Raw genomic sequence first — 25,939 nt, forward strand, 5'->3', positions numbered from 1 at the left:
ACAGGGAGCCAGGTGGCCCTGTTGTTTTGGAACTGAGGAAGAGGCTGAGATAATTTAGATTTTTCTTTTAGATTTGTTCTGTGTTTTTTGTGCTGGATTGGAGATATTCTGTGATAAATCTCTGTATGTGACTATAATGTGATTGTGTGTTATACCGGGGGCAGGACGGGGCCATGACTGGATGTAGTGATCATGTGAAGCCGGTAACAGCTCCGGAGATTTCTTACATGGGATCTTTATGATGGTACATCGTCATCTTCTCCCCATTCAGGTCCCTACAATATCGGATCCTCTCAGTGGAGATCTTCTATATAAGAGAATTTTCCTCATTGACCCATCAAGGATGGATAGAGACAGGGACAAGATTGCGGAGAAGATATTACACCTCACCCTAGAGATCCTCTTCCGGCTTACTGGAGAGGTGAGAGATTCTGATGACGTCACATTACATCATTCTTATCTATGGGAATAACAGATGGACAGAACTGGAGAGGTGAGAACTCCGGAAATGTCTGTAGTGACATTTATTAATGTATCTCTCCATAACCAGGATTACACAGTAGTGAAGAAGACCTCTAGTGATCGCTGTCAGGCCCCTGTGTCTGAGGGATGGGGAAGACCCCTGAGCCCAATCACAGGGCCTCCACCTCACCCCCTGATACATGAGGACATCAATGACCAGAAGATCCTAGAACTCTCCTACAAGATGATTGAGCTGCTGACTGGAGAGGTGACACTGCTGGGAATGCTGGGACATTATACAGTAACGCTATAAATGGATCAGCGGGATGACTGTTCATTGTATGTGTCAGGTTCCTATACGGTGTCAGGGTGTCACCGTCTATTTTTCCAAGGAGGAATGGGAGTATTTAGAAGGACACAAAGATCTGTACAAGGACGTCATGATGGAGGTTACCCAGCCCCTCACATCACCAGGTAATAGACAGGACTAAATACACATGGCCTATAATTATCTGTATGGAAAGAATAAATTAATTCCCTGTATGTGTTTCCTCCAGTTGTATCCTGTAAGAGGACAACACCAGAGAGATGTCCCCGTCCTCTTCTTCCACAGGACTGTAAGCAAGAAGATCCCAGTGTTCCTCAGAATCATCAGGTAGATGGAGTGAAGTTGTCATGAGATCTCCCAAATGATGTGTAGATGGCTGTGAATATATTATGTTCACTCTTATTTATCAACCATTATAAGGGAAGAGTCAGACGGCCGTATAACTCGGACAGGGATTGCATCACAGTGTTCGGACTAGCCAGTAGCTCTCCCGACCTGAGCGTTAATTTCTATGCAACTGTCACGCTTGGCTCACACACCTAATATCATGCCTCAAGTGCCAACAATGAGCAAGAGCACAACCTCACTCTACAGAGACCCACATAGGAAACATGCACTACAACTAGAGTCTATTGTATATTCAGTGAACCACCTAGAAACATCTCCCAAGACTTCCCCCAGCTGCAGAGCTGACCCTCTGTAACTCTCCCCTGCCAGCTGCAGGGCTGACCCTCTGTAACTCTCCCCTGTCAGCTGCAGGGCTGACCCTCTGTAACTCTCCCCTGCCCAGCTGCAGGGCTGACCCTCTGTAACTCTCCCCTGCCCAGCTGCAGGGCTGACCCTCTGTAACTCTCCCCTGCCCAGCTGCAGGACTGACCCTCTGTAACTCTCCCCTGCCCAGCTGCAGGACTGACCCTCTGTAACTCTCCCCTGCCCAGCTGCAGGGCTGACCCTCTGTAACTCTCCCCTGCCCAGCTGCAGGGCTGACCCTCTGTAACTCTCCCCTGCCCAGCTGCAGGACTGACCCTCTGTAACTCTCCCCTGCCCAGCTGCAGGACTGACCCTCTGTAACTCTTCCCTGCCCAGCTGCAGGGCTGACCCTCTGTAACTCTCCCCTGCCCAGCTGCAGGACTGACCCTCTGTAACTCTTCCCTGCCCAGCTGCAGGGCTGACCCTCTGTAACTCTCCCCTGCCCAGCTGCAGGGCTGACCCTCTGTAGCCCTCCCCTGCCCACCTGCAGGGCTGACCCACTGTAACTCACCCCTGCCCAGCTGCAAGGCTGACCCACTGTAACTCACCCCTGCCCAGCTGCAGGGCTGACCCTCTGTAACTCTCCCCTGTCCAGCTGCAGGGCTCACCCTATGTAACTCTCCCCTGCGCGGCTGCAGGGCTGACCCTCTGTAACTCTCCCCTGCCCGGCTGCAGGGCTGACCCTCTGTAACTCTCCCCTGCCCGGCTGCAGGGCTGACCCTCTGTAACTCTCCCCTGCCCGGCTGCAGGGCTGACCCTCTGTAACTCTCTCCTGCCCAGCTGCAGGGCTGATCCTCTGTAACTCTCCACTGCCCAGCTGCAGGGCTGACCCTCTGCAACTCTCCCCTGCCCAGCTGCAGAGCTGACCCTCTGTAACTCTCCCCTGCCCAGCTGCAGGGCTGACCCCCCTGTAACTCTCCCCTGCCCAGCTTCAGGGCTGACCCTCTGTAACTCTCTCCTGCCCGGCTGCAGGGCTGATCCCCTGTAGCTCTCTCCTGCCCAGCTGCAGGGCTGACCCTCTGTAACTCTTTCCTGCCCAGCTGCAGGGCTGACCCTCTGTAACTCTCCCCTGCACGGCTGCAGGGTTGACCCTCTGTAATTCTCCCCTGCCCAGCTGCAGGGCTGACCCTCTGTAACTCTCCCCTGCCCAGCTGCAGGGCTGACCCTCTGTAACTCTCCCCTGCCCAGCTGCAGGACTGACCCTCTGTAACTCTTCCCTGCCCAGCTGCAGGGCTGACCCTCTGTAAGTCTCCCCTGCCCAGCTGCAGGGCTGACCCTCTGTAGCCCTCCCCTGCCCACCTGCAGGGCTGACCCACTGTAACTCACCCCTGCCCAGCTGCAGGGCTGACCCACTGTAACTCACCCCTGCCCAGCTGCAGGGCTGACCCACTGTAACTCACCCCTGCCCAGCTGCAGGGCTGACCCTCTGTAACTCTCCCCTGCCCAGCTGCAGGGCTGAGCCTCTGTAACTCTCCCCTGCCCAGCTGCAGGGCTGACCCTCTGTAACTCTCCCCTGTCCAGCTGCAGGGCTCACCCTATGTAACTCTCCCCTGCGCGGCTGCAGGGCTTACCCTCTGTAACTCTCCCCTGCCCGGCTGCAGGGCTGACCCTCTGTAACTCTCCCCTGCCCGGCTGCAGGGCTGACCCTCTGTAACTCTCCCCTGCCCAGCTGCAGGGCTGATCCTCTGTAACTCTCTCCTGCCCAGCTGCAGGGCTGATCCTCTGTAACTCTCTCCTGCCCAGCTGCAGGGCTGATCCTCTGTAACTCTCCACTGCCCAGCTGCAGGGCTGACCCTCTGTAACTCTCCCCTGCCCAGCTGCAGGGCTGACCCTCTGTAACTCTCCCCTGCCCAGCTGCAGAGCTGACCCTCTGTAACTCTCCCCTGCCCAGCTGCAGGGCTGACCCCCCTGTAACTCTCCCCTGCCCAGCTTCAGGGCTGACCCTCTGTAACTCTCTCCTGCCCGGCTACAGGGCTGATCCCCTGTAGCTCTCTCCTGCCCAGCTGCAGGGCTGACCCTCTGTAACTCTCCCCTGCCCAGCTGCAGGGCTGACCCTCTGTAACTCTCCCCCTGCCCAGCTGCAGGGCTGACCCTCTGTAACTCTCCCCCTGCCCAGCTGCAGGGCTGACCCTCTGTAACTCTCCCCTGCCCAGCTGCAGGGCTGACCCTCTGTAACTCTCCCATGCCCAGCTGCAGCGCTGACCCTCTGTAACTCTCCCCTGCCCAGCTGCAGGGCTGACCCTCTGTAACTCTCCTCTGCCCAGCTGCCTACAGTCCATAACTATCACATAAAAGTGACTACAATAAGCCACAGCATTAGCCATATAGTTACAGTACTTTTCATAAGTGTTCTGTAATAGTATATCCTGCAGCACCACAAATGTACCTTTATGTCATACATCAGTTATCTTCAGGAGGTGCCAGGATCTTCCATTCCTTTACGCCAGAAACATGACAGTGAGTTTTCCTTGTTTTCCTGCCTTCACAGTCCTCAGATATTAACCCTATAAAGCATCTCTGGGACGAGGTAGAATTGGTTGTTCAGAGCATCTCAGCACCTTCATCTAATTTGCGTCAACTGCAAGAACCTATCCTGGTGGCATGGGCCAGTATTCCCGGGGAACAATCACAACATTTTGTGCAATCTATGACGCGATTAATTACTGAGATTCTCAAGGGGAATGAAGATCCTACGTGCTACTAGATGGGTGTCTCTAGTAATGTGGCCATTCAGTGTATATTTTATATCTGGTGGAGATGACAGGATAAAGCTGATCATAGACAGTAGATGTTGTCTGGATCTTCTCAAACATCTTCGTCTGTCTGTGACACTTAGAATATTTCTTTCAGGGTAAAGATCTGCCCCATATTAATACTACAGAGACATATGTGAGGGATGATGAGCGGTGTAAAGAGGAGATTCCTACAGATAACCGCACAGGTGAGTAGTGACCACTAAATGTAGAGAAGTCACAGGTTCTAATCAGTCACTGGCCTGTATAATAACTTTAGATATTCTGAATTTTTTTCAGGTGTGTTCACATGAAACTTTTGATGTGCATTAAGGGGCTGATTCATTATGATGTTACACGGGACTATTGTTTTTTATTTTTACAATGTGCCAAGAACTATTATGCAGGTAGTCGCTTCCTACCTACCTTTTGTGCCTGCTGCCGATCTCTAGTGACGCAGAGTGGTCACAGACGGCTCTTACTGGTGATTCAGCTTCTCCTCCACTCTGCTCTGTTGATGGGGCGTGACTGCTGATGTTATGCTGATTGATAGTTTAACTACGAGAAGCCTGCTGTCAATCACCATAAAATCGAAAGTCATGCCTTATCGACAGAGAAGCCCGAAAGAAGAAGGACTGCTCTGCTGACGTGGAGCAGCTGAATCACCGGCAGGAGCGGTCGGTGACCACTCTGACCCAGCACCAAGTACAGCAGGCTGGGTTAGTTAAAATACCTGCCTGTTTAGTTTTTAGGCCCATAGTAAAAGTAAAAAGTAAGTCTTGGACAATTTCACCAAGATTGGCATAGTGCACACCAGTCTTTAATGAAGGGGGGCAGTAGGGTAAATAATGCTGAATTCATTCTACATGCACACACTACTTCTCCTTAGTGGTGGGTGCCTCTGTGCGAATTGCCAGAAATGGAACCAAAGTCAAAGACCGATTGGAGCAACATTTCTGATGGGTGTAGGTTGACCCTTGTGCCTTGACTACGATAACTTCATGGGACTCCGTGCCACAGTTTGTGTCTATGACCACTCGGCCACAGGGTAGTGTTTAGCGTCCCCATGGATACAACAGACACCCACCATCTTCTCACGAATCAGCCGATAAGGAAGTGTGGTCGCCACTAGGGTTGGCAAACTACACGAGCCCAACACATCAGCCATTGCCACTCTGTTCATGGATACGAGACATACCTGCGGTCCCTTGCTGGGTTGAGGGTGAACAATACAGGCAGGATATGGATAATATGAGCATCTCCAACTGATGCTGCAGTCAATTGCCTGTGTGGTCATGGAGCAACGAGCGGCTATGTGATCTGACACCGCCAACAAAACACATTATTAGATGAGGCCTTTGGCAACATCTCAGACGCCTCTGGGGCCCTTGTTCTCCCCTCAGATGTGACTTTAGTTGACTTCTTTTGGGTGTCAACCCCTCTTTGGGAACCCCATCATGGAGATCTGGTTGCAACCACTTATGAACCAGTAGTATGAGGTCAAACATTTGGGACTGAGGAGATTTGTCAACATCATAGGCCCAGTGGTGCACCCCTTGCTCCCTGACAGTCAGTCACTCCAAGCTCTCCGTTTTCAACTTTGCATACTCTTTAGCGCCCTGCAAGGCCAGGTCATAATAGGCCTTCTACGGTTCCCCCATTGAATATGGCCCTAGAACCTCCTCCCACTACTCCAGAGGCAATTTCTCGTGTTCCGCCCCTCTTCCCATCAAAAACACCTCAGCATCATCATCCGGCGTCAACTTTTCCTACCGACCTCCCTACCGTCTTCCTCATGTCTGAATCATTATCTTAACTTAAGGGTTGGGCGGTTGCTCTGCCTCGGCTAAGAGTTTCATCTGCTGCTTGTGCTGCTGTTGTTGCAATTAGCTGCACCAGTTTCTTTATCAGCTTCTTCATATTGTCTGCTTTTGCTCTTGCAGTGGCTTTTACCCAAGACATGTGGTTTCCCCGCGGCAGTCACATGTGCACCTTGTGATTCGTGCCCCTCATGTTTAGTTGCCCTTTTGTTTTGTGCCCGTGCTTCTTCACCAACTGTAGAGTTTCTACTCATTTCTGTCATGATTCATGATCTCATGTGTGTCTGGGATGCAGATACTGTTGGCTCGGCCGTCCATTCTGCTACAGGGGCATGCTGAAGCTGTCAGCACTTTGACAGCTCAGTGTCCAGTCTGCTGCAGGGGCTGTTGGTGTTTTGATTGACAGCTCGGCCATCCAATATGAGACTGGGAGGTGCTGACTGTCTACAGGTGTTCATTGTCCCAGGTGATTGCCAGGCTACTTAACTACGCTGTTAGTTCCAGACCTCTGCCAGACGTACATTCAACTTTTGTGTAGTTTCGTTGCCTGACCTTAACCTCATTCTGACCATTCGTCTGTTTAACCCCTTTGTTCTGATCCACTCTCTTCCTGGTATTTTGACCTCGGACTGTTACCTGACTACGCCTTTTTGTCTCTTCCTTCTGTTTATGACGTACCCTCCTGGCAATTTGACCTCAGACCCCTTGACTATCCCCACTCAAGGCTTGTCTGTGTCACGACTCGGTTGCGCTTGAGGTATGAACTAAGGATGAGCGAATGTGCTCGGTGTTAGTCGGTTATCACTTGAGTATTACGGTGCTCGGTTGTGTTCGTTACTCAGCGAGCAATGGGAGGTGCTTGATATCAAACTTGAAGCCCCGCATGTTTGGCGCCTGTTATGCAGCCAATAGGCATGTGGGGATTGGCTACGAGTTATGGTATTGTTGTAGCCATCTTGGTAGTGGCATTGCTGTGATTGGCTGGCCGTTTGACATCATCAGAGGTTATAAAAGAGCAGGCAGCACCCGGCTCTGCACACTGACACTATTGCACAGCTCTGTGACAGTTTGTATTGGGGGGAGAGAGTGCTTGTACTGGCGTGTGCACAGTATAACGATTGACACTGATGCTGAAGCAGAACCATTATACTAACAGCCCTTGTCAGGGCTAATCCCTTTCTTTGCTGTTTGTATCGCATACATTTTGCATTTAGTGTAGGGAGGGAGAAAGTAGCAGTCACATTTTCCTGGGTTCCATTTCTCAGCCATATAGTGTGACGTGGCCTGGGAACATTTCTGTGATCTCGAAAACTGAAAAAAGCTAAACATTTTTCTGGATTGAATTTGTCATCCATACACTTTTGCGTTTTTTCTGTTACATTACGGTGGAGTAAACTCCCAAAAACCGCATTAATTGCTGCAGGTGACCAATTTTTTCCCTTCACCCATGACAGCACACTTTTGAGAGAGAGGGATCCGCCCCACCAAGGACAGGAAACAGTCTGAAATAAAAGGGCGGTACCTCTCCTTCGCTTCAGTTCGTTTCCTGTCCTTGATAGGGACCTGTCTGTTTTTAGTATAGGGAAGAAGAAAGAAGATGTATTTCTTACCCGGCCCTGTCCCGCTTGTGAAAGAACAGGCACCGGCCTGTGCGCAGGCCTTCAGGGACCGGAGGCGCTGTCCGCAGCTCTTTGGTTGCTGCGGGCGCAGGCGGTGAGAATAGCTACGGCTCCGCGCAGACCGCTGCGCCGCCCTCTCCCTGCCGTCCATCTGAGCTCCTCGCTGGCCGCATGCGTGGAGCGGCGTCTTCCAGGTGTGACGCAGTCCCTGGCATCACGGCGCGAGGCACGTGGGAGAGGCGTGCCGGATGACGTCGGGGACGGGTCCCCGGATCCAAGATGGCGGCACCCTGTGAAGTCTCGCCGGCCGGTTAATGAAGCCTCGGCCGGCAGGTGCAAGGAGGGGGAGGGCATATATCCCGGAGGAGGACCCGAATGGCACGAGACCCTATTTAAAGGTTGGTCAGGGAGGTCAGCGCTGCTCATGCTCCAGGCCTACAGTCTTGGTAGCTATGGCAGACCCGGACAGCCAGAAGCAGCAGCTGCTAACACCCCCACCTCAGCAGCAGCGGCAGCAGTTGCGTCAGCGGAAGAAGCAGGCTGACGCTCCTCAAACTGACGGTCGCTCAAGCAACCGCAGCAGTAGCCGCAGAAGTAGGGTCTCAGACGTCTCCGTGCCATCCAGAAGGGATTCTTCTTGTATCCCGCCGCAACCTCCATATCCGGTACCCTTCAATGACTTCAGGGGTGAGTGATCTTCGTGAATATCACTTGATTTTAATAGAGGGTTTATCGGTCGACCATGACAGCCCCACGAGAGAGTGGGGATCCGCCCACTAAGGACAGGAAACCTACAGGCTTAAAAGGGGCGGCCCTCTCTTCTCGCCTCAGTTTTGGTTTTCTGTCCTTGATGGAGGGAACCTCTGGCTTACCTGTGAAGATGTCCGGAAGAAACGTGCTGTCGAGCTGCGCCCCTGTCTGGGATCAGCAGCTCCAGTACCGTCCTGTGCCCTGGGCTGTGGGAGCTGTGTCCATGTCTGGGGTGGCAGCTCCAGCCAGATGGATCGTGATGACAGAGGCTGCGCCCCTCTCTGGGGACGGCAGCCCCAACTTGAGGTGGAAACAGCATTGGGGGGCTGCGCCCCTGTCTGGGGTTGGCAGCCCCGGACCTGCACGCAGGATGCTGGGGGAGCAGCACCCCAGCCGGGGTAGGGCCGCCCCTAGCAGCAGGTGAACGCTAGCTGGAGCAGGCAGCTGGAGGGAGAAAGTGCCGATTACAGGAGCAGCTCCTCTATGACCGGCACCGCATGCTTCCGGTCTTTTACTAGGCTGGGGGCAGGGCCTGATGCCGGGTGGTCATGTCACCAGACAGGAAGTCCGGTCCACATGCATGCAGACGCTGCGTGTGTGCTGCATTCTCCCCTTCAACCAGCAGATGGCAATGTAATAAAAAAAAACAGAGGGGAAATTAAAGGGAAGTAGACGCTCCTATTTAAGCGTCCAGATATCGCTGCTCTAGGCTTCCCAGCTACTTCAGAACTCTATTGTTAATGGATTCTGAAGACAAGCAGCAGCAAATCCAGCGGCCGCCGCTTTCTCCATCTCAGCAGTTGCCTGGGGAGCCCCAGGAGACACAACCCCCTCGAGTCACCAGCAGTTCTCGGACTGCAGGTAGACGAACCCGGTCTGGCCATCGTGACTCTAGCAAGACGGACGAATCTGCAGCCCCTAGGGACTATCCCTCGGCTGAGAAAGGTCCTCCAGCTAAACCGGTACCGGCTATTTGAGCTCTGGGTAAGTGATCTTCGAGAAAGTTCACTTGGGTAATAAGGTGTCCCTTCTTTTCCGTTTAGGGGAAGAAGTGTACCTCCAAAACCAAACACAAGCAATGTGCGTTATGCGAGGCCCTATTGGCGGACTCATATTCCAAAAGACTGTGCCAGTCCTGCATAAACCAAACTTTGGCGGATGAGACCCCTAGTTTCGCCTCAGGCTTAAAAACCCTAGTTAAATCAGAGGTGAGCAAACTCCTCTCTAAAAAGTCTAAGAGGAAGGAAGCTAACCATGAGGTCTCCCCAACTCCTGATTATTCCCTATCATCAGCCGAGGAGGTGGACTCTGACGATTCATCTTCTTTATCTTACTCATCTTCGGATAGTGGTTCAGGCCAGCACTGTTTTCCATTAAATGAAGTTGATGGGTTGGTTAAAGCGGTCCGCTCAACCATGTTGACCAGAGAAGTCAGTCCAAGACGTCATGTTCAGAGGACTGGGGCAGAGGAAGAGAAAATGTTTCCCGTTTAATGATAAACTTCAGGGTCTAATCCATAGAGAGTGGCAAAAGCCAGAAAGAAAGGGTTCTCTCCCCCCATTCTTTAACCCTAGAACGCATACCTGGGGCCTCGCAGGCCCGCCCTGTTAATTGTTTTCTATTTTTTGCAAGATTTCTTTAGTTAGAATTTTGAAACTCTAGGTATTCCTCAGGTATATAGTTGTTTGTCATTTCCAGTTGGTCATTTATTTATTATTTGCACACAGGCATAAAAGGCCCCAGGTATGTGAAAGTGTAGATTTTTAAGGTCATGCGTTCTAGGGTTAAAAGAAAGCACCCCTTTGAGGACTCGGCCTCCTCCTCCAGGTAGAAGGCTCCCAAACTAGACGCAACCATAACTAAAGCTTCTAAAAAGTCATCTCTCCCCTTTGATATGGGGGCCCTTAAAGATCCTCTGGACAGAAAAGCGGATGTGTTTCTCAAAGGCACCTGGGAGACAATCGCTGGGGCTTTAAAATCTGCAATTGCTGCGACTTGCACAGCTAGGTCTTTGATGATATGGCTAGATCAGCTGAAATTGCATTTAGAAAACAACACATCCAGGAAAGAGATCTTGTCTAGTATCCCACTCATGCAGGGGGCAGCAGCCTTCCTAGCGGATGCTTCCGCGTACTCTGTTAAGTTAGCTGCTAGATCGGCCGCCAGGGCCCTGTGGCTCAAGTGTTGGCTGGGTGACATCCAGGCTAGAACTAGACTCTGTGCTATACCTTGCGAAGGGGAACTTCTCTTCGGTCCAGTCCTGGATGAAATCCTAGACAAAGCAAGCGACCGGAAGAAAGGTTTCCCTAGCCTGTCCATGCCTGCCTATAAGCGGTCTTTTCGCAGGAGAAGATTTGTGCGTAAAAGGCCACAGAGAGACCAGGATAAATGGGAAGACCGTAAACCAAAAGGTAGAGGTCTTCTGTTCAGTACGTCTTCTTCCACTCAGGAGACCCGGAAATCGAGTCAATGACTCGTAGCCCAGGTAGGGGGGGGGGGGGGGGGGGGGGGGGCTGATGGGCTTCTTACCTGCCTGGACAAAGATTTCAGCCAGTAACTGGATCCTTAATCTGATAGGTTCGGGTCTAAGATTCCAGTTCCAAGCAATTGCTCGTGGAAGTTTTATCTTGACCACGGTCCGTTCCTCTATATCAGAACAACTCGCTCTTCAGGAAGAAGTACTGGACCTTGTTCAAAAAGCAGTCCTGGTGGAGGTCCCGGCGTCTGAAAGGGGGTTGGGATTTTACTCTCCTCTCTTTCTGGTCTCTAAGCCGGACGGTTCTTTCAGGTGTATTATAAATTTAAAAGCCCTGAATAAATTCCTGATAATCCCCACCTTCAAAATGGAATCGATAAGGTCAACAATAAAATTGCTGTTTCCAGATTGTTACATGGTAGTTTTGGATTTGAAAGACGCCTATTACCATGTACCTATCCATTCAGATTACCAGAAATATCTTAGAGTGGCCGTGGTTATAGATGGGGTCATCAAGCACTTTCAATATAGGGCCCTGCCGTTCGGCCAAAATCATGGCAGAGGTAATGGCTCATGTTAGAGAGCATGACATATTAATTATCCCTTATCTGGATGATTTCCTGATAGCTGGTAACTCGGCCCTTTAATGTAGTAAGCATCTAAAAATAGTGATCTCCATCTTAGAGAATCTGGGCTGGGTCCTCAATTTAAATAAATATAGGTTAACGGCCACAAAAGTTCAGCAATTCTTAGGAGTTATGCTGGATTCAGATTCTTAGACATGTTACCTCCCTGAAGCCAAAAAACTAAGGATCAGGGATCAAGTAAGAAGGGCAGTGTCAAACCCAGTTATGTCCCTGAGAGCTGCGATGTACCTGCTAGGTACCCGAACATCTTGCCTTCCCGGGGTTCTGTGGGTTCAATATCACTCCAGGGTTTTACAATGGGATGTACTGCATAATGAAGTTATGTTGAAGGGGCGTTTGGAGGGGAGGTTTTCCTTGTATTCCCGGTCAGTTGAATCCTTACAGTGGTGGGATAATGAATTAAACTTATCCAGAGGGGTCCCCTTGGTTTTTAGAACAACCCGAACAATTACTACCGATGCCAGTTCCAGTGGGTGGGGGGCCCATCTGGGAGATATGGTAACCCAGGAGTCATGGTCTAATTCGGAAAAGAGTCTCTCCTCCAACGCTAAAGAGTTGCTAGCGATAGACAGGGCAGTCAATTATTTTCTAGTTTTTCTTCAAAATCGTGATGTAAAAGTTTTCTCTTATAATAAAATCGCAGTAGCTTACGTGAACCACCAAGGGGGTACAAGATCAAGATCTCTGATGAGAGTGTCGATTCATCTCTTTCAGGTCTCGGAATGCCATCTTTGTTATCTAACAGCCCTTCATATAAAGGGAAAAGAAAATTCAAGGGCAGACTACTTAAGCCGCTATACCCTGAGACAGGGGGAATGGGAACTAAATCAGGACATTTTCTCCCAAATTGTCCAAAGATGGGGACCTCCAGTAGTGGACTTGTTTGCTACAAAGTTAAATCGGAAAACTCAGCTCTTCTGTTCCCTGGATCCCAAATTCACGGCCCTTCCATTTGGTCTCTCAGTAGCCCCGAGAATATTCACAAAACTTATTGCGGAAGTGACAACCTTTCTACGGATCAGGAACATGGTGATTGTCCCCTAGACGATTTTCTTGTTGTAGGGAGATCGGAGAGCCACTGTTCCTCTCAGGTATTAGAAATCATAACGCTTTTACAGCAGCTAGGTTGGCTGATAAATTTCCAGAAGTCAAGGTTAACCCCCTCAAGGTCACAGATCTTTCTGGGTCTAACCCTGGATTCTCAACACCGGCCCTGTTTTCTCACGGAGAAAAAAATATGCAAGATAATCAGTTTAGCCACAAAGGCCATCAGGATTCCTGCAATATCCTTAAGACAAGCGATGTCACTGCTGGGATCCATGACATCCTGTCTCCCAGCAGTCGCATGGGCCCAAGGTCATATGAGGCTTCTGCAGTGGGAGGTCCTGTCAGCACAGAGATCCTTCAACGGACATTTAGAAAGAAAACTAGTTCTTTCCCGAGAGACTGTAGCCTCCCTATCTTGTTGGACAGACAGGAAAAACTTATCCTCAGGCATGCAGTGGTCCAGACCGGTCGACTATGTTATTACAACCGATGCAAGCGGTTCCGGCTGGGGGAGGGGTCACCTGGCAGATCACTAAGTTCAGGGACACTGGGCAAGTCACGAGAAGGGAGCATCATCCAACCTAAAGGAACTTTGGGCGGTGGAAAGATCATCTTAGGCTTTCTCCCCCATGTTCAGGGTCACCACGTGCAGGTCAGGTCAGACAACCAGACAACAGTAGCATATATAAATTACCAGGGGGGTACGAGATCTCGCTCCCTTATTGTAGTGGCGTACAATATCCTGCAGCTAGCGGAACAGCATCTCCCATCCCTCAGTGCGCTATACATAAGGGGGGTAGAGAATACAAAAGCAGATTTTTTTGAAGCGCCATACGTTAAGTCAAGGGGAGTGGGCTCTGAACCCGGTAGTCTTTCAACAGATTGTCCAGCTGTGGGGTTTTCCAGACATAGATCTGTTCGCCCGCAAGGCCAACAGAAAGGTGGAGGAATTCTGTTCACTAGACCCATCAGAGAATCCTTATGCGGTAGACCCCTCCATATTCCGTGGAAGTTCAAGAACACCTATGCGTTTCCCCCAATAGTGATGATTCCTGCAGTGGTGAGGAAAGTACGGGAAGATTGAGCGAGGATAATTTTGATAGCCCCCTTCTGGCCAAAAAGATCTTGGTTTTCCCTGCTCCGACTGATGTCGATATCAGACTCCTGGATCCTGCTGGACAGGCTGGACCTTCTCAGTCAGGGGCCAGTGTTCCACGCAGACCAAGGGGTTCCATCTTGCAGCGTGGAATTTGAGAGGTCATTACTGAGCAGTAAGGGTTTCTCCCCGGCCGTAGTTTCCACTCTACTAAGTAGCAGAAAACCCATAACAACTAAAATTTATGGGAGAATTTGGGGAAAGTTCCTGGATTTTCTTAAAACCCCTTTTGTCAGATTTGCCTCCTATTAAGGAGGTCCTACAGTTCCTACAAAAAGGATACGATTGAGGATTAGCTACGGGAACGCTTAAAGTTAAGGTATCTTCACTAGGTGCACTATATAATTGTAACTTAGCCGGAAACAGATGTGTTTCTAGGTTTGTTATATCCTGTGCTAGGTCCAGACCTGGTCTGGACTCCTAAAATTCCTCCCTGGGACCTGAACACGCTCTCTTGACAACCCTTTTGAACCCCTGCTGGTTATCTCTCTGAAATTACTCACCCTTAAAACTATTGTTTTGGTGGCCTTGAAATCAGCCCGTAGGGTGAGCGACCTGCAGGCTCTTTCGATTAATCCTCCATACACCCAAATTTATGATGACAGAGTTGTCCTACTCCCAGACCCGGTGTACCTCCCTAAATTTGTGTCTAGATTTCACTGTAACCAGGAGATTGTGTTGCATTCTTTTTGTAGTAACCCAAAAAACCCGGGAGAATCTAAGTTTCATAATTTAGATGTTAGGAGGTCCTTATTACAGTACATAGACATGACTAAGCAATGGAGGAACGATCATTCCTGTTTATAGCCTTCAAGGGGAATAGGAAAGGTCACAGGGTATCGAAGGGTACTATTGCAAGGTGGCTTAGGGAAGCCATCAGTTTAGCCTACATATCTATGGGAGTTCCAGCCCATGTCGGTATCAAAGCCCACTCCACCAGGGCCGTGGCAATCTCCTGGGCAGAGAGAGCGGAGGTTTCGATCGACCAGATATGTAAAGCCGCTACTTGGTCTGCACCTTCCACCTTTTACAGGCACTATAGATTGGATCTGTCCTCCTCTGCTGACCTTACCTTTGGGAGAAGGGTACTTCAGGCGGTGGAACCTCCCTAGGGTGCTCTAATTCTCCGAAATTTTCTCAAGGTGTTCTGTCATGGGTGAAGGGAAAACACCAAGGTTACTTACCAGTAGCCGTTTTTTCCTGAACCCATGACAGCACCCGTATTTCCCCCACCCCCGTTTTCTCACACCTTGGGTGTGCACTAGTTGGGTGTTTTTGTGTGTGATGTAGGTGTTGGTTATTTGCCTAACGTTTTTTTCCGGAGGTCCTCTCAATGCTCTGCAATCAACTGAAGCGAGGAAGAGGTACCGCCCTTTTATTTCAGATGGTTTCCTATCCTTGGTAGGGCGGATCTTTCTCTCTCTCAAGGTGTGCTGTCATGGGTTCTGGAAAAACAGGCTACCGGTAAGTAACCTTGGTGTTTTTCTTTTATTAAATATAAGCTTGGTTTCAAGAGACCTAGCAATTACAAAATGCATAAGGCGTGCTTTAAGGGATGGGGAAGTGGAAGTGCTGATGATGTTGCATGTAGATGCCGAAGACGTGGGGCAGATGCGACTATGCCTGTTGCTGGAGCACAAGAAACACGTTTATCCACGAAACATTGGTTCCTGTCCCACTTTGCAACAAGGCACGGTACACCACTTCTGAAGCCAGAGCAGTGCTAACAGGTGGTCGGTTGGATAGCAGATAATTCTTCCAGCAGGCTTGGCAGCACCACCCAGTCTTCCACATGGTCCAGTCTCACCATTTTAAAGTCTGGATCACTTAATCCTCACTCAGATCCTCCTTCCTCCCACCATGTTGAGTCATAGGAAACTAGTGATCACAAACTAGGACACTCCGAGGAGCTCCTTACAACATAATTTCTTGATTGTAGCCTCTCAACCTGAGGGACAGGGGGACATGCTGTTTAGTGATGCACAAAATTTAGAGCAGCCATGGCCACAAGAAAGTGACAGTGGGGAACTGCAAATTTTGAATAAGGAGGAAGATAAAGATGAGACACAGTTGCCGCTAAGTTTGTTGTTGTTAAGTCACAAAGTCAGGAGGACCAGGGTGCGGTGGTGGAAGACAAGGTGTTGGATGGCCAAGTCGCCGAGCCAACCTGTGAAGCTGGCATGCAGGGGGAGAGATCGGCAGCACCGAAACTCAGGAAGAGGCAGTGGGGTGACCAGAGGGAGAAGGTGGGAAACTGTTCTGCAGAGCACAGACATTCGTGAATTTCTCCATCAAAGAGTTAGGTGTTCCCCCGTCTGGGACTTTTTTAAAGAAAGTTCTGAGAGTTACAAAATGGCCATTTGCAACCTGTGCCATGCCAAGATCAGGAGGGGCCTGACCACTGAGAACCTAACAACCACCCGCAAAATCAGGCACATATCATCTAATCACCCAACTCAGTGGGCCAAACACCTGGGTCCACGATTGGTGCCAGTGGGTGATACCACTGCCTCTTTCCCTGTGCTAGGTGCTTCCCAATCCCCTGTCATGACACCGGCGCAGATGCCTCTCGCCCTACATCTGTTCTTGCACATTCTGAGGCATCATCATCAGGCACTTTCAAATCCTCACCCAAGCACAGCGCCGAGGATTGCTGGCCCTACTTCTATCAGGGTTTCCTCCAGTTCCTACACCAATTCCGGCACCCCCTCCTGCTTCTCCTCAGCCTCCATCTCCAATGTCCTATCTCAGAGCATGTTGTCTACATCAGTCGGAAGCTGGAAGCTCTGCAGCACTGCCTCAGCGAAGCGGCAACAGGCTCTGCTGAAGCTAATTTATCTAGGAGAAAACCACACAATACGGCAGAGTTATTTAAAGGAATAACAGACCAGATAGATCTGTGTTTTTTGTCGCTTAAACTCCAACCAGGCATGGTCATGTGTCATAATGGGCAAAACCTGGTGGCGGCTGTGAAGCTTGGCAAGGTCACACATGTACCATGCTTGGCACATGTGTTCAACTTTGGTAGGTCAGCAGTTTCTGAAAACGTACCCAGGTTTGCCAGTGCTTCTGGGCAAGGTACGCCATATATGGAGGAAAACTACTGTTTGGGTGCATGGCTGGGCTTGGAAGTGAAGCAGCACCGTTTGACTTTTTGAACGCAAAAATAGTGAATTGAGAGTAGATGCCATGTCGCATTTGGAAAGCCCCTGCTGTGCCCTAACAATGGAAACTCCCCACAAGTGAACCCATTTTGGAAACTAGATCCTTCAAGGAATGTATCTAGATGTGTGGTGAGCACCTTGAACCCCCAGAAACTACACAGGCGTTTATAACGTAGAGCTGTAAAAATAAAAAATCACACTTTTCCCAAAAAAATGTTCTTTTAGCCCCAATTTTTTTATTTTCACAAGGGTAACAGGAGAAATTGCATAACAAATTTTGGGTTACATTTTCTCCTGAGTATGCAAATACCCCATATGTAGTGGAGGATTACTGTTTGGGCGCACGCCAGGGCTCAGAAAGGAAGGACTGACTTTTTGGAACGCAGGCTTTGATGGAATGGTCTGCAAATGTCTTGTCGAATTTGTAGAGCCCCTGATGTAGATAAACAGTGGAAACCCCCATAAGTGACCCCATCAAGGATTGTATGTAAACATGTGGTGAGCACCTTAAACCCACAAGTGTGTCACGGAATTTTACAATGTTAAACTGTGAAAATTAAAAAATATATATTTTTCCAACAGAAATGTTGCTTTAGCCCCAAGTTTTAAATTTTTATAAGCGCTAGTAGGAGAAAATGCATAAACGTGAGGGAAACAGGAGAGTCGGCTCACTAGATCCACATTGAAAAGAAGTGGTGTAAGTCTTCGCACTGAGCCGCCCAGGACCAGGTGCAGTTAGCAAATCGCAGGAAAGCAAAAAAAAATCACCACCGAAGAATCAAATAAGTAAAACTTCAGTATTTGCGGACTCCATATACAGAGCCCCTAAGAGCATAATCCACCCTCAAGTGACCCCATTTTGGAAATTAGACTCTTTTGTGAATTTATCCACAGGTGTAGTGACTATTTTGACTCCATGGGTTTTTCCAGAAACAAGCAGCAGTGGATGAGTGAAAATTTCAAACTGTCATTGTAGTGTCTGTACATTATGCCCTGCTCGTGCTTCTGTAAACACGCACCAGTAAATTAGATGGGCTCTCATCGCTACAGAAATGCCAAACATGTGGACGCTAAATGTGATTTAGGCACACTTAGATTCAGAAGGGAGAAGGGCATTTGGATTTGGGAACACAGAATTTTTAAAATTCTTTTGGGGGGCAAGGAGCCATTTAGCTTTTCCAGACCAGATGCACTACCAGTGACATAGAAGCCCACTATATTTCCATTAACAGATGACGGACCTGAGTGGGGGCTTTTTTTGTGGATTGATTTAAAGCTTTTGATAGGAACATTTTACATAACGTTTAGGATCACTTTATCTGGCGCTCTACACTTATATTGGGGGTTCCATGTAAATCACTGAGTGATGTTATTCAGATGAAACCCCTGAGGGATCCACTATAATGAGGCAGCAGAGTTACTCTGAACTCCATCTGGCCTCTGTTAAGCGTTGTTCTTCTTTTCAGAAGTGCACAAAAGACAGACACCGCTGAATGACAGGTCAGACGGCATCCACAGTGTCTCCATATGCCTCATTATAGGGAATCTTCCGCCGGCGGGTTCCTTCTGAATTCAGAGATTTACACGGAGACCCCGATGTAAGCGCTCAGCGTAGAGGGCAGGATAAATGTGAGCAGAGCCACCCTGCGATCTTTGGGGGTCAAAATGAACAAATCAGCAGGTGAAGAATTGGTTTTATTTATTTTTTACACCGTTCCTTATGCGGTGTAAGTGATTAGATTACTTTATTCTTCGGGTCAGTGCGATTACAGCGATACCAGGTTTATATCGGGTTTTTATGTTTGGCTGCTGTCACACAATAAAAGACTCTTTATATTGTAAAAACAAGTTTTTGCATCCCCATATTTTGAGAGCTATACTTTTTCCATATTTATACTGACAGTCACATGAGGGCTTGTTTTTTGCAGGACGAGTTAACGTTTTTTTTGGTGCCATTTTAGGGCACATAACGTTTTTTTGATCACTTTCTATTCCAATTTTTGGGAGACAGAATGAACAAAAAACAGCAATTCAAGAATTATATATATATTTTTTTTCATGCCATTCGACGTGTCGTAAAATTAATAAGGCAGCTTTATTCTTCGGGTCAGTACGATTATGATACCACACTTATATCATTTTTTATGTTTTTGCACTTTTATACAATAAAAACTATTTTATAGAAAAAATAATTCTTTTTACATCACTTTATTCTGAGAGCTATAGCTTTTTTATTTTTCCACTGATGGAGCTGTATGTCAGCTTAAATTTTGTGGGATTAGATGAAGTTTTCAGCGATACCATTTTTATTTACATTCGTCTTTTTGATCGTGTTTTATTCCGCTTTTTGCTCAGCGGTATGATGAAAAAGCATTGTTTTTACCTCATTTTCTTTTATTCATTTTTTTACGGTGTTCACTGTAGGGGTTAACTAGTGTGACAGTTTTATGGGGCAGGTCATTCACGACGCAGCGATACCAAACGTGTACTTTTTTTTGTTTTTTTCTTTTTACATACAAATACAAATTAATGGGTACAATATCATTTTTTTTTTATATTTTTCCAACATTTTTTTTTACACTTTATTACTTAGTCACTCTGAGACTTTCACTTTTTACAGTCTGATCGCAGTTATAAAGCTCTGCAATGCATGAGCATTGGAGTGATTTAGAACTGTCAGTTCTGCCCTGACACAAGCCCCTTAGACCATGAAACATGAAACATTTTGAAGGATTCACAACCTTTCAAGCACCAGTGTAAGGCTAGGTGATCTACAAAAGAACCAGGGATGGACAACTATGTTTGCGGAGGACACTGCTAAAAATACTTTATCAGATTCCCTAGTGCTCCCATATTCAGCCAATGTCTCTATTGGCTTGCATGGCATGTATAAGGATATGTAGGACTTGTTCTCCATTCCTGTATCCACTGTTTAGTTACATTAATAAAAAGATATAAAAAAAAAAACTTACTTTTTCTCCAAATACATGACCAATCTACACTCCTGGAGTAAATGAATTCTTCAGAAATGATGATGAGGAAAAGGCTTTTTATTCACAATGCTTTTCAACGCCGTACCAATGCTTATTAATGATAAAATGTAAACAGATGAATAGAGGACAAATGATTGGAATGTAGGTGAAGTGGGAGAAGAATCCAGGAAGGATCAGTGAATAGAAGCCAGATCGGGAATATTTAAGAGGAGCCACCCAGGCAGATGAAAAGGGGACAGAGGGAAGAAGGGACTATACATATAAATGATACCACATAAATAAAGGGCAAATTGTAGTGGAGAAGTGATTGGAGTGTAGGAGAAATGGGACTAGAACCTTGGATGGGACAGTGTATAGAAGTCGGAAAGATAACATTTAACAAAAGGAGCCATCTAGGTGGATGAGGGAAAGGTAATACAGAAAAGGGAACTACACATAGAACTGATAAAATATGATGTATAATACATAATTAGATGAATAAAAGACAAAGTGTTGAAAAGAAAGTAGTAAAAAGATGGGTGCAAGAGAAACTGGAAAAGAACACAGGATGAGGCCATGAAGAAGAACCAGAGGGAGGACACCACCTACCGCGGCCCTTTCTGGCTCCTATTCACTGGCTCATATTGAGTTCAAATCCTGTTTCTCCTGCACTCCAATCATTTCGCTCCTTTCTCTTCAACACTTTTTGTCCTTTTTATTCATTTATATGTATAGTTCCCTTTTCTGAATCACCTTTCCCTCATCTACCTAGATGGCAACTCTGTTTAATGTCCTCCCTCTGGTTCTTCTTCACGAACTTATCCTGGGTTCTAATCCAATTTCTCTTGCACCCATATTTTTACTACTTTCTTTTCAACACTTTGTCCTTTACATTATATTTTATCAGTTATATGTTTAGTTCCCTTTTCAGTATTACCTTTCCTTCAAAAACCTAGATGGCTCCTTTTGTTAAATGTTGCCTTTCTGACTTCTATACACTACCCCATCCCAGGTTCTAGTCCCATTTCTCCTACACTCCAATCACTTCTCCTCTACAATTTGTCCTTTATTTATATGGTATCATTTATATGTACAATGGGTACGGAAAGTAGTATTCAGACCCCTTTAAACTTTTCACTCTGTTTCATTGCAGCCATTTAGTAAATTCTAAAAAGTTCATTTTTTTCTCATTAAAGTACACTCTGCACCCCATCTTGACTGAAAAAAAAACAGAAATGTAGAAATTTTTGCAAATTTATTAAAAAATAAAAGCTGAAATATCACATGGTCATAAGTATTCAGACCTTTTGCTCAGTATTGAGTAGAAGCACCCCTTTGAGCTAGTACAGCCATGAGTCTTCTTGGGAAATATGCAACAAGTTTTTCACACCTTGATTTGGGGATCCTCTGCCATTCTTCTTTGCAGATCCTCTCCAGTTCCGTCAGGTTGGATGGTGAACATTGGTGGACAGCCATTTTCAGGTCTCTCCAGAGATGCTCAATTGGGTTAGGTCAGGGTTCTGGCTGGGCCAGTCAAGAATGGTCACAGAGATGTTCTGAAGCCACTCCTTTGTTATTTTAGCCGAGTGCTTAGGGTCATTGTCTTGTTGGAAGGTGAACCTTCGGCCAAGTCTGAGGTCCAGAGCACTCTGGAAGAGGTTTTCATTCAGGATATCTCTGTACTTGGCCACATTCATGTTTCCTTCAATTGCATCTGGTCGTCTTGTCCCTGCAGCTGAAAAACACCCCCATAGCATGATGCTTCCACCACCATGTTTCACTGTTGGGATTGTATTGGGCAGATGATGAGCAGTGCCTGGTTTTCTCCACACATACCGCTTAGAATTATCACCAAAAAGCTCTATCTTCTTCTCATCAGACCAGAGAATCTTATTTCTCATAGTCTGGGAGTCCTTCATGTGTTTTTGAGCAAACTGTATGTGGGCTTTCATATGTCTTGCACTGAGGAGAGGCTTCCGTCGTGCCACTCTGCCATAAAGGCCTGACTGGTGGAGGGCTGCAGAGATAGTTGACTTTGTGGAACTTTCTACCATCTCCCTACTGCATCTATGGAGCTCAGCCACAGTGATCTTGGGGTTCTTCTTTACCTCTCTCACCAAGGCTCTTCTCCCACGATTACTCAGTTTCGCTGGACGGCCAGGTCTAGGAAGACTTCTGGTGGTCCCAAACATCTTCCATTTAAGGGTTATAGAGGCCACTTTGCTCTTAGGAACCTTGAGTAATGCAGAAATTCTTTTGTAACCTTGGCCAGATCTGTGCCTTGCCACAATTCTGTCTCTGAGCTCCTTGGACAGTTCCTTTGAGCTCATGATTCTCATTTGGTCTGACATGCACTGTGAGGTCTTATATAGACAGCTGTGTGCCTTTCCAAATCAAGTCCTATCAGTTTAATTAAACACAGCTGGACTCCAATGAAGGAGTAGAACCATCTCAAAGAGGATCACAAGGAAATGGACAGCATGTGACTTAAATAAGAGTGTCTGAGCAAAGGGTCTGAATACTTATGACCATGTGATATTTCAGTTTTTCTTTTTTAATAAATTTGCAAAAATTTCTACATTTCTGTTTTTTTTTTCAGTCAAGATGGGGTGCAGAGTGTACTTTAATGAGAAAAAAAAATAATTTTTTAGAATTTACCAAATGACTGCAATGAAACAAAGAGTGAAAAATTTAAAGGGGTCTGAATACTTTCCGTATCCACTGTATAGTTCCTTCTTTCCTTTATCACCTTTCCCACATCTGCCTGGGTGGCTCCTCTGTTAAATATTCCCGATCTGGCTTCTATTCACTGGCCCTTCCTGGATTCTTATCCCACTTCACCTACATTCCAATCATTTGTCCTCTATTCATCATCTGTTTACATTTTATCATTAATAAGTATGGTCCTTGTTTTCTCTCAACTTTAATCAATTTGAAACTGCCAGTTGATCTTCCCTCCCCTTCCTAATTTTCCTATTGGTTTAAGTGTTCCTGTGGCTGTTCCCTATGTAATTGGCATCCATTTTGGGCCTTTAAAATCCATCCGTTGTCATGTTTTGCACATTTGTTTTTTTCACTTGAAAAAGACGCTGGTACGGCGTTGAAACGCGTTGTGAATAAAAAGCCTTTTCCTCGTCATCATTTCTGAAGAATTTATTTAATCCAGCAGCGCAGCCCACCTATGTGTTCATCCAACATGATCCAATATCTCCTGAAGGATTTATCCACCAATCACGGGGCAGCACCAGCTGGTTTTCTTCATGCCAACATAGGAGTTGTGCCTGTCACAACTCCATCATGTGAGCGTAACCAGCACTCTCCTACCCTCCCTCCATAAGGTATCAACCTATTGTGCGCTCTGGTCCCCACATCTAGATTAACATAATAATTGAATTGTATTGCAGTTTGCACAGAAATGCTATAAAAGTATATAATATAAATTGTAATACAGTTCCAATTCTTTGTTACTGAAAAATAATAAAATCATTTTTATTCTTACCAGGTGACTGTTCCAGGAGCTCTGAGGGACTTCTGATATACTCAAATTATTCAGCGGATAATCTTGGTATCACAACCGATACTTGTGAAGAGCATATTATTATACCAGATACACCTCAAGATGTTATCAGAAAAAATCTGCCATCTGATCCTTTTCAACAGGTCATTGTTTCTGTTTCTTCAAAGACAAATGTGCAGAAGAAAAGTCACAGAAGGGCTGCTGAACATGAAATAGCGGAGAAACCATTTTCATGTTCAGAATGTGGGAAATGTTTTACAGACAAATCATGTCTGGTAACACATCAGATAATACACACAGGGCAGAAGCCATTTTCATGTTCAGAATGTGAGAAATGTTTTCATCTGAAAACAAATCTTGTTGCACATCTGAAAACTCACACAAGGGAGAAGCCAATTTCATGTTCAGAATGTGGAAAACGACTTAGTGAGAAATCCATACTTTTTAAACATCAGAGAATTCACACAGGGGAAAAGCCATTTTCTTGTTCAGGATGCCGGAAATGTTTTAGTCAGAAAACAAATCTTGTTGCACATCTGAAAATTCACACAGGGGATAAGCCATTTTCATATTCAGAATGTGGGAAATATTACAGTACTAAATCGAGACTTGCTAAACATCAGAAAATTCACACAGGGGAGAAACCATTTTCATGTTCAGAATGTGGGAAATGTTTTACAACGGAACAACCTCTTGTTACACATCAGAAAATACACACAGGGGAGAAGCCATATTCATGTTCAGAATGTGGGAAATGTTTTACATTGAAAAAAAATCTTGTTAGACATCAGAAAATACACACAGAGGAGAAACCACTTTCTTGTTCAGAATGTGGGATATGTTTTACAGAGAAATCAGAACTTCTTAAACAACAGAAAATTCACCCTGGGGAGAAACCATTTTCATGTTCAGAATGTGGGAAATGTTTTACAGCCAAATCATGTCTTGTAACACATCAGATAATACACACAGGGGAGAAACCATTTTCATGTTCAGAATGTGGAAAATGTTTTACAATGAAATCATATCTTGTTACACATCATAAAATACACACAGGGGAGAAGCCATTTTCATGTTCAGAATGCGGGAAATGTTTTACACAGAAATCACATCTTGTTACTCATCAGAGAATTCACACAGGGGAGAAACCATTTTCTTGTTCAGAATGTGGGAAATGTTTTACAGAGAAATCAGCACTTCTTAAACATCAGAAAATTCACACAGGGGAGAAACCATTTTCATGTTCAGAATGTGGGAAATGTTTTACAGCCAAATCATGTCTTGTAACACATCAGAGAAGTCACACAGGGGAGAAACCATTTTCATGTTCAAAATGTGGGAAATGTTTCACAACGGAACAACCTCTTGTTACACATCAGAAAATACATACAGGGGACAAGCCATATTCATGTTCAGAATGTGGGAAATGTTTTACATTGAAAAAAAATCTTGTTAGACATCAGAAAAAACACACAGGGGAGAAACCATTTTCTTGTTCAGAATGTGGGAAATGTTTTACAGAGAAATCAGAACTTTTTAAACATCAGAAAATTCACACACTGGAGAAACCATTTTCATGTTCAGAATGTGGGAAATGTTTCAAAACGAAAACATATCTTGTTACACATCAGATAGTAGTACACACAGGGGAGAAGCCATATTCATGTTCAGAATGTGGGAAGTGTTTTACAACGAAACAACGTTTTGTTACACATCAGATAATACACACAGGGGAGAAGCCATATTCATGTTTGGAATGTGGGAAATGTTTCACAACGAAACCACATCTTGTTACACATCAGAAAATACACACAGGGGCGAAGCCATTTTCATGTTTAGAATGTGGGAAATGTTTTACACAAAAATCAAGTCTTGTTACACATCAGAGAATTCACACAGGGGAGAAGCCATTTTCATGTTCAGAATGTGGGAAATGTTTTAATCAGAAAACGAACCTTGTTGCACATCTAAAAACTCACACAGGAAAGTAGCCATTTTCTTTTTTTTTTCAAGTTCAAAGTTTTATTGATTTTGTAACAGTATAATATAATAATAAACAGAAAATCAAAGTCTGGAAGAGGAAGAACAGAAAAAGGACATATAGATTTAATTACATAAAGTATCAAAGCATATGAATAAAGAGGGATAATCATGGTATAACTATCATGAAACCGATGTAGTATATGGACAAGTAAGACGATTCAAGGATGGGAAGTAAGGAGAAGAATAATAAAAATCAAGGGGATCCATAGGTACTGTGGTAGATCAACTCTCGGCTTCTTAAAGAGGCAGGCACAAGAACCGTTTCTATTGAAAGTGTGGCTGATTTAGCTTCCTCTTCCTTTAACAAAGACATTCACACCAGGAGACCTGCAATCTCCATACATCCAGCATGTGTGAAACAAACAGCTCAGAGCTTTAATGTCCAGGCCCTCTCCCACACCAAGTGCTCTTAAAGGCTGTGAATTTTATCCTCTGACCTCATCCCTCTCTACAGGT

General features: G+C 46.3%; 1 protein-coding gene across 1 annotated transcript; it reads left to right on the top strand.

The window, feature by feature from the left end:
* Positions 1-274: 274 nt before the first annotated feature.
* On the top strand, positions 275-25,906 carry LOC141270767 (uncharacterized). Its single transcript, XM_073680880.1, has 6 exons — positions 275-421; positions 551-730; positions 813-936; positions 1,020-1,117; positions 4,391-4,481; positions 23,426-25,906. Exons 1-6 carry the CDS (start codon positions 344-346, stop codon positions 25,429-25,431), a joined length of 2,577 nt encoding a protein of 858 aa, XP_073536981.1. The 5' UTR covers positions 275-343; the 3' UTR covers positions 25,432-25,906.
* The last annotated feature ends 33 nt before the right edge of the window (positions 25,907-25,939 follow it).

Source organism: Phyllobates terribilis, unplaced genomic scaffold (genome assembly GCF_046119375.1).
Source record: "Phyllobates terribilis strain yellow unplaced genomic scaffold, ASM4611937v1 Scaffold_5__5_contigs__length_657084704, whole genome shotgun sequence".
Lineage (NCBI taxonomy): Eukaryota > Metazoa > Chordata > Amphibia > Anura > Dendrobatidae > Phyllobates > Phyllobates terribilis.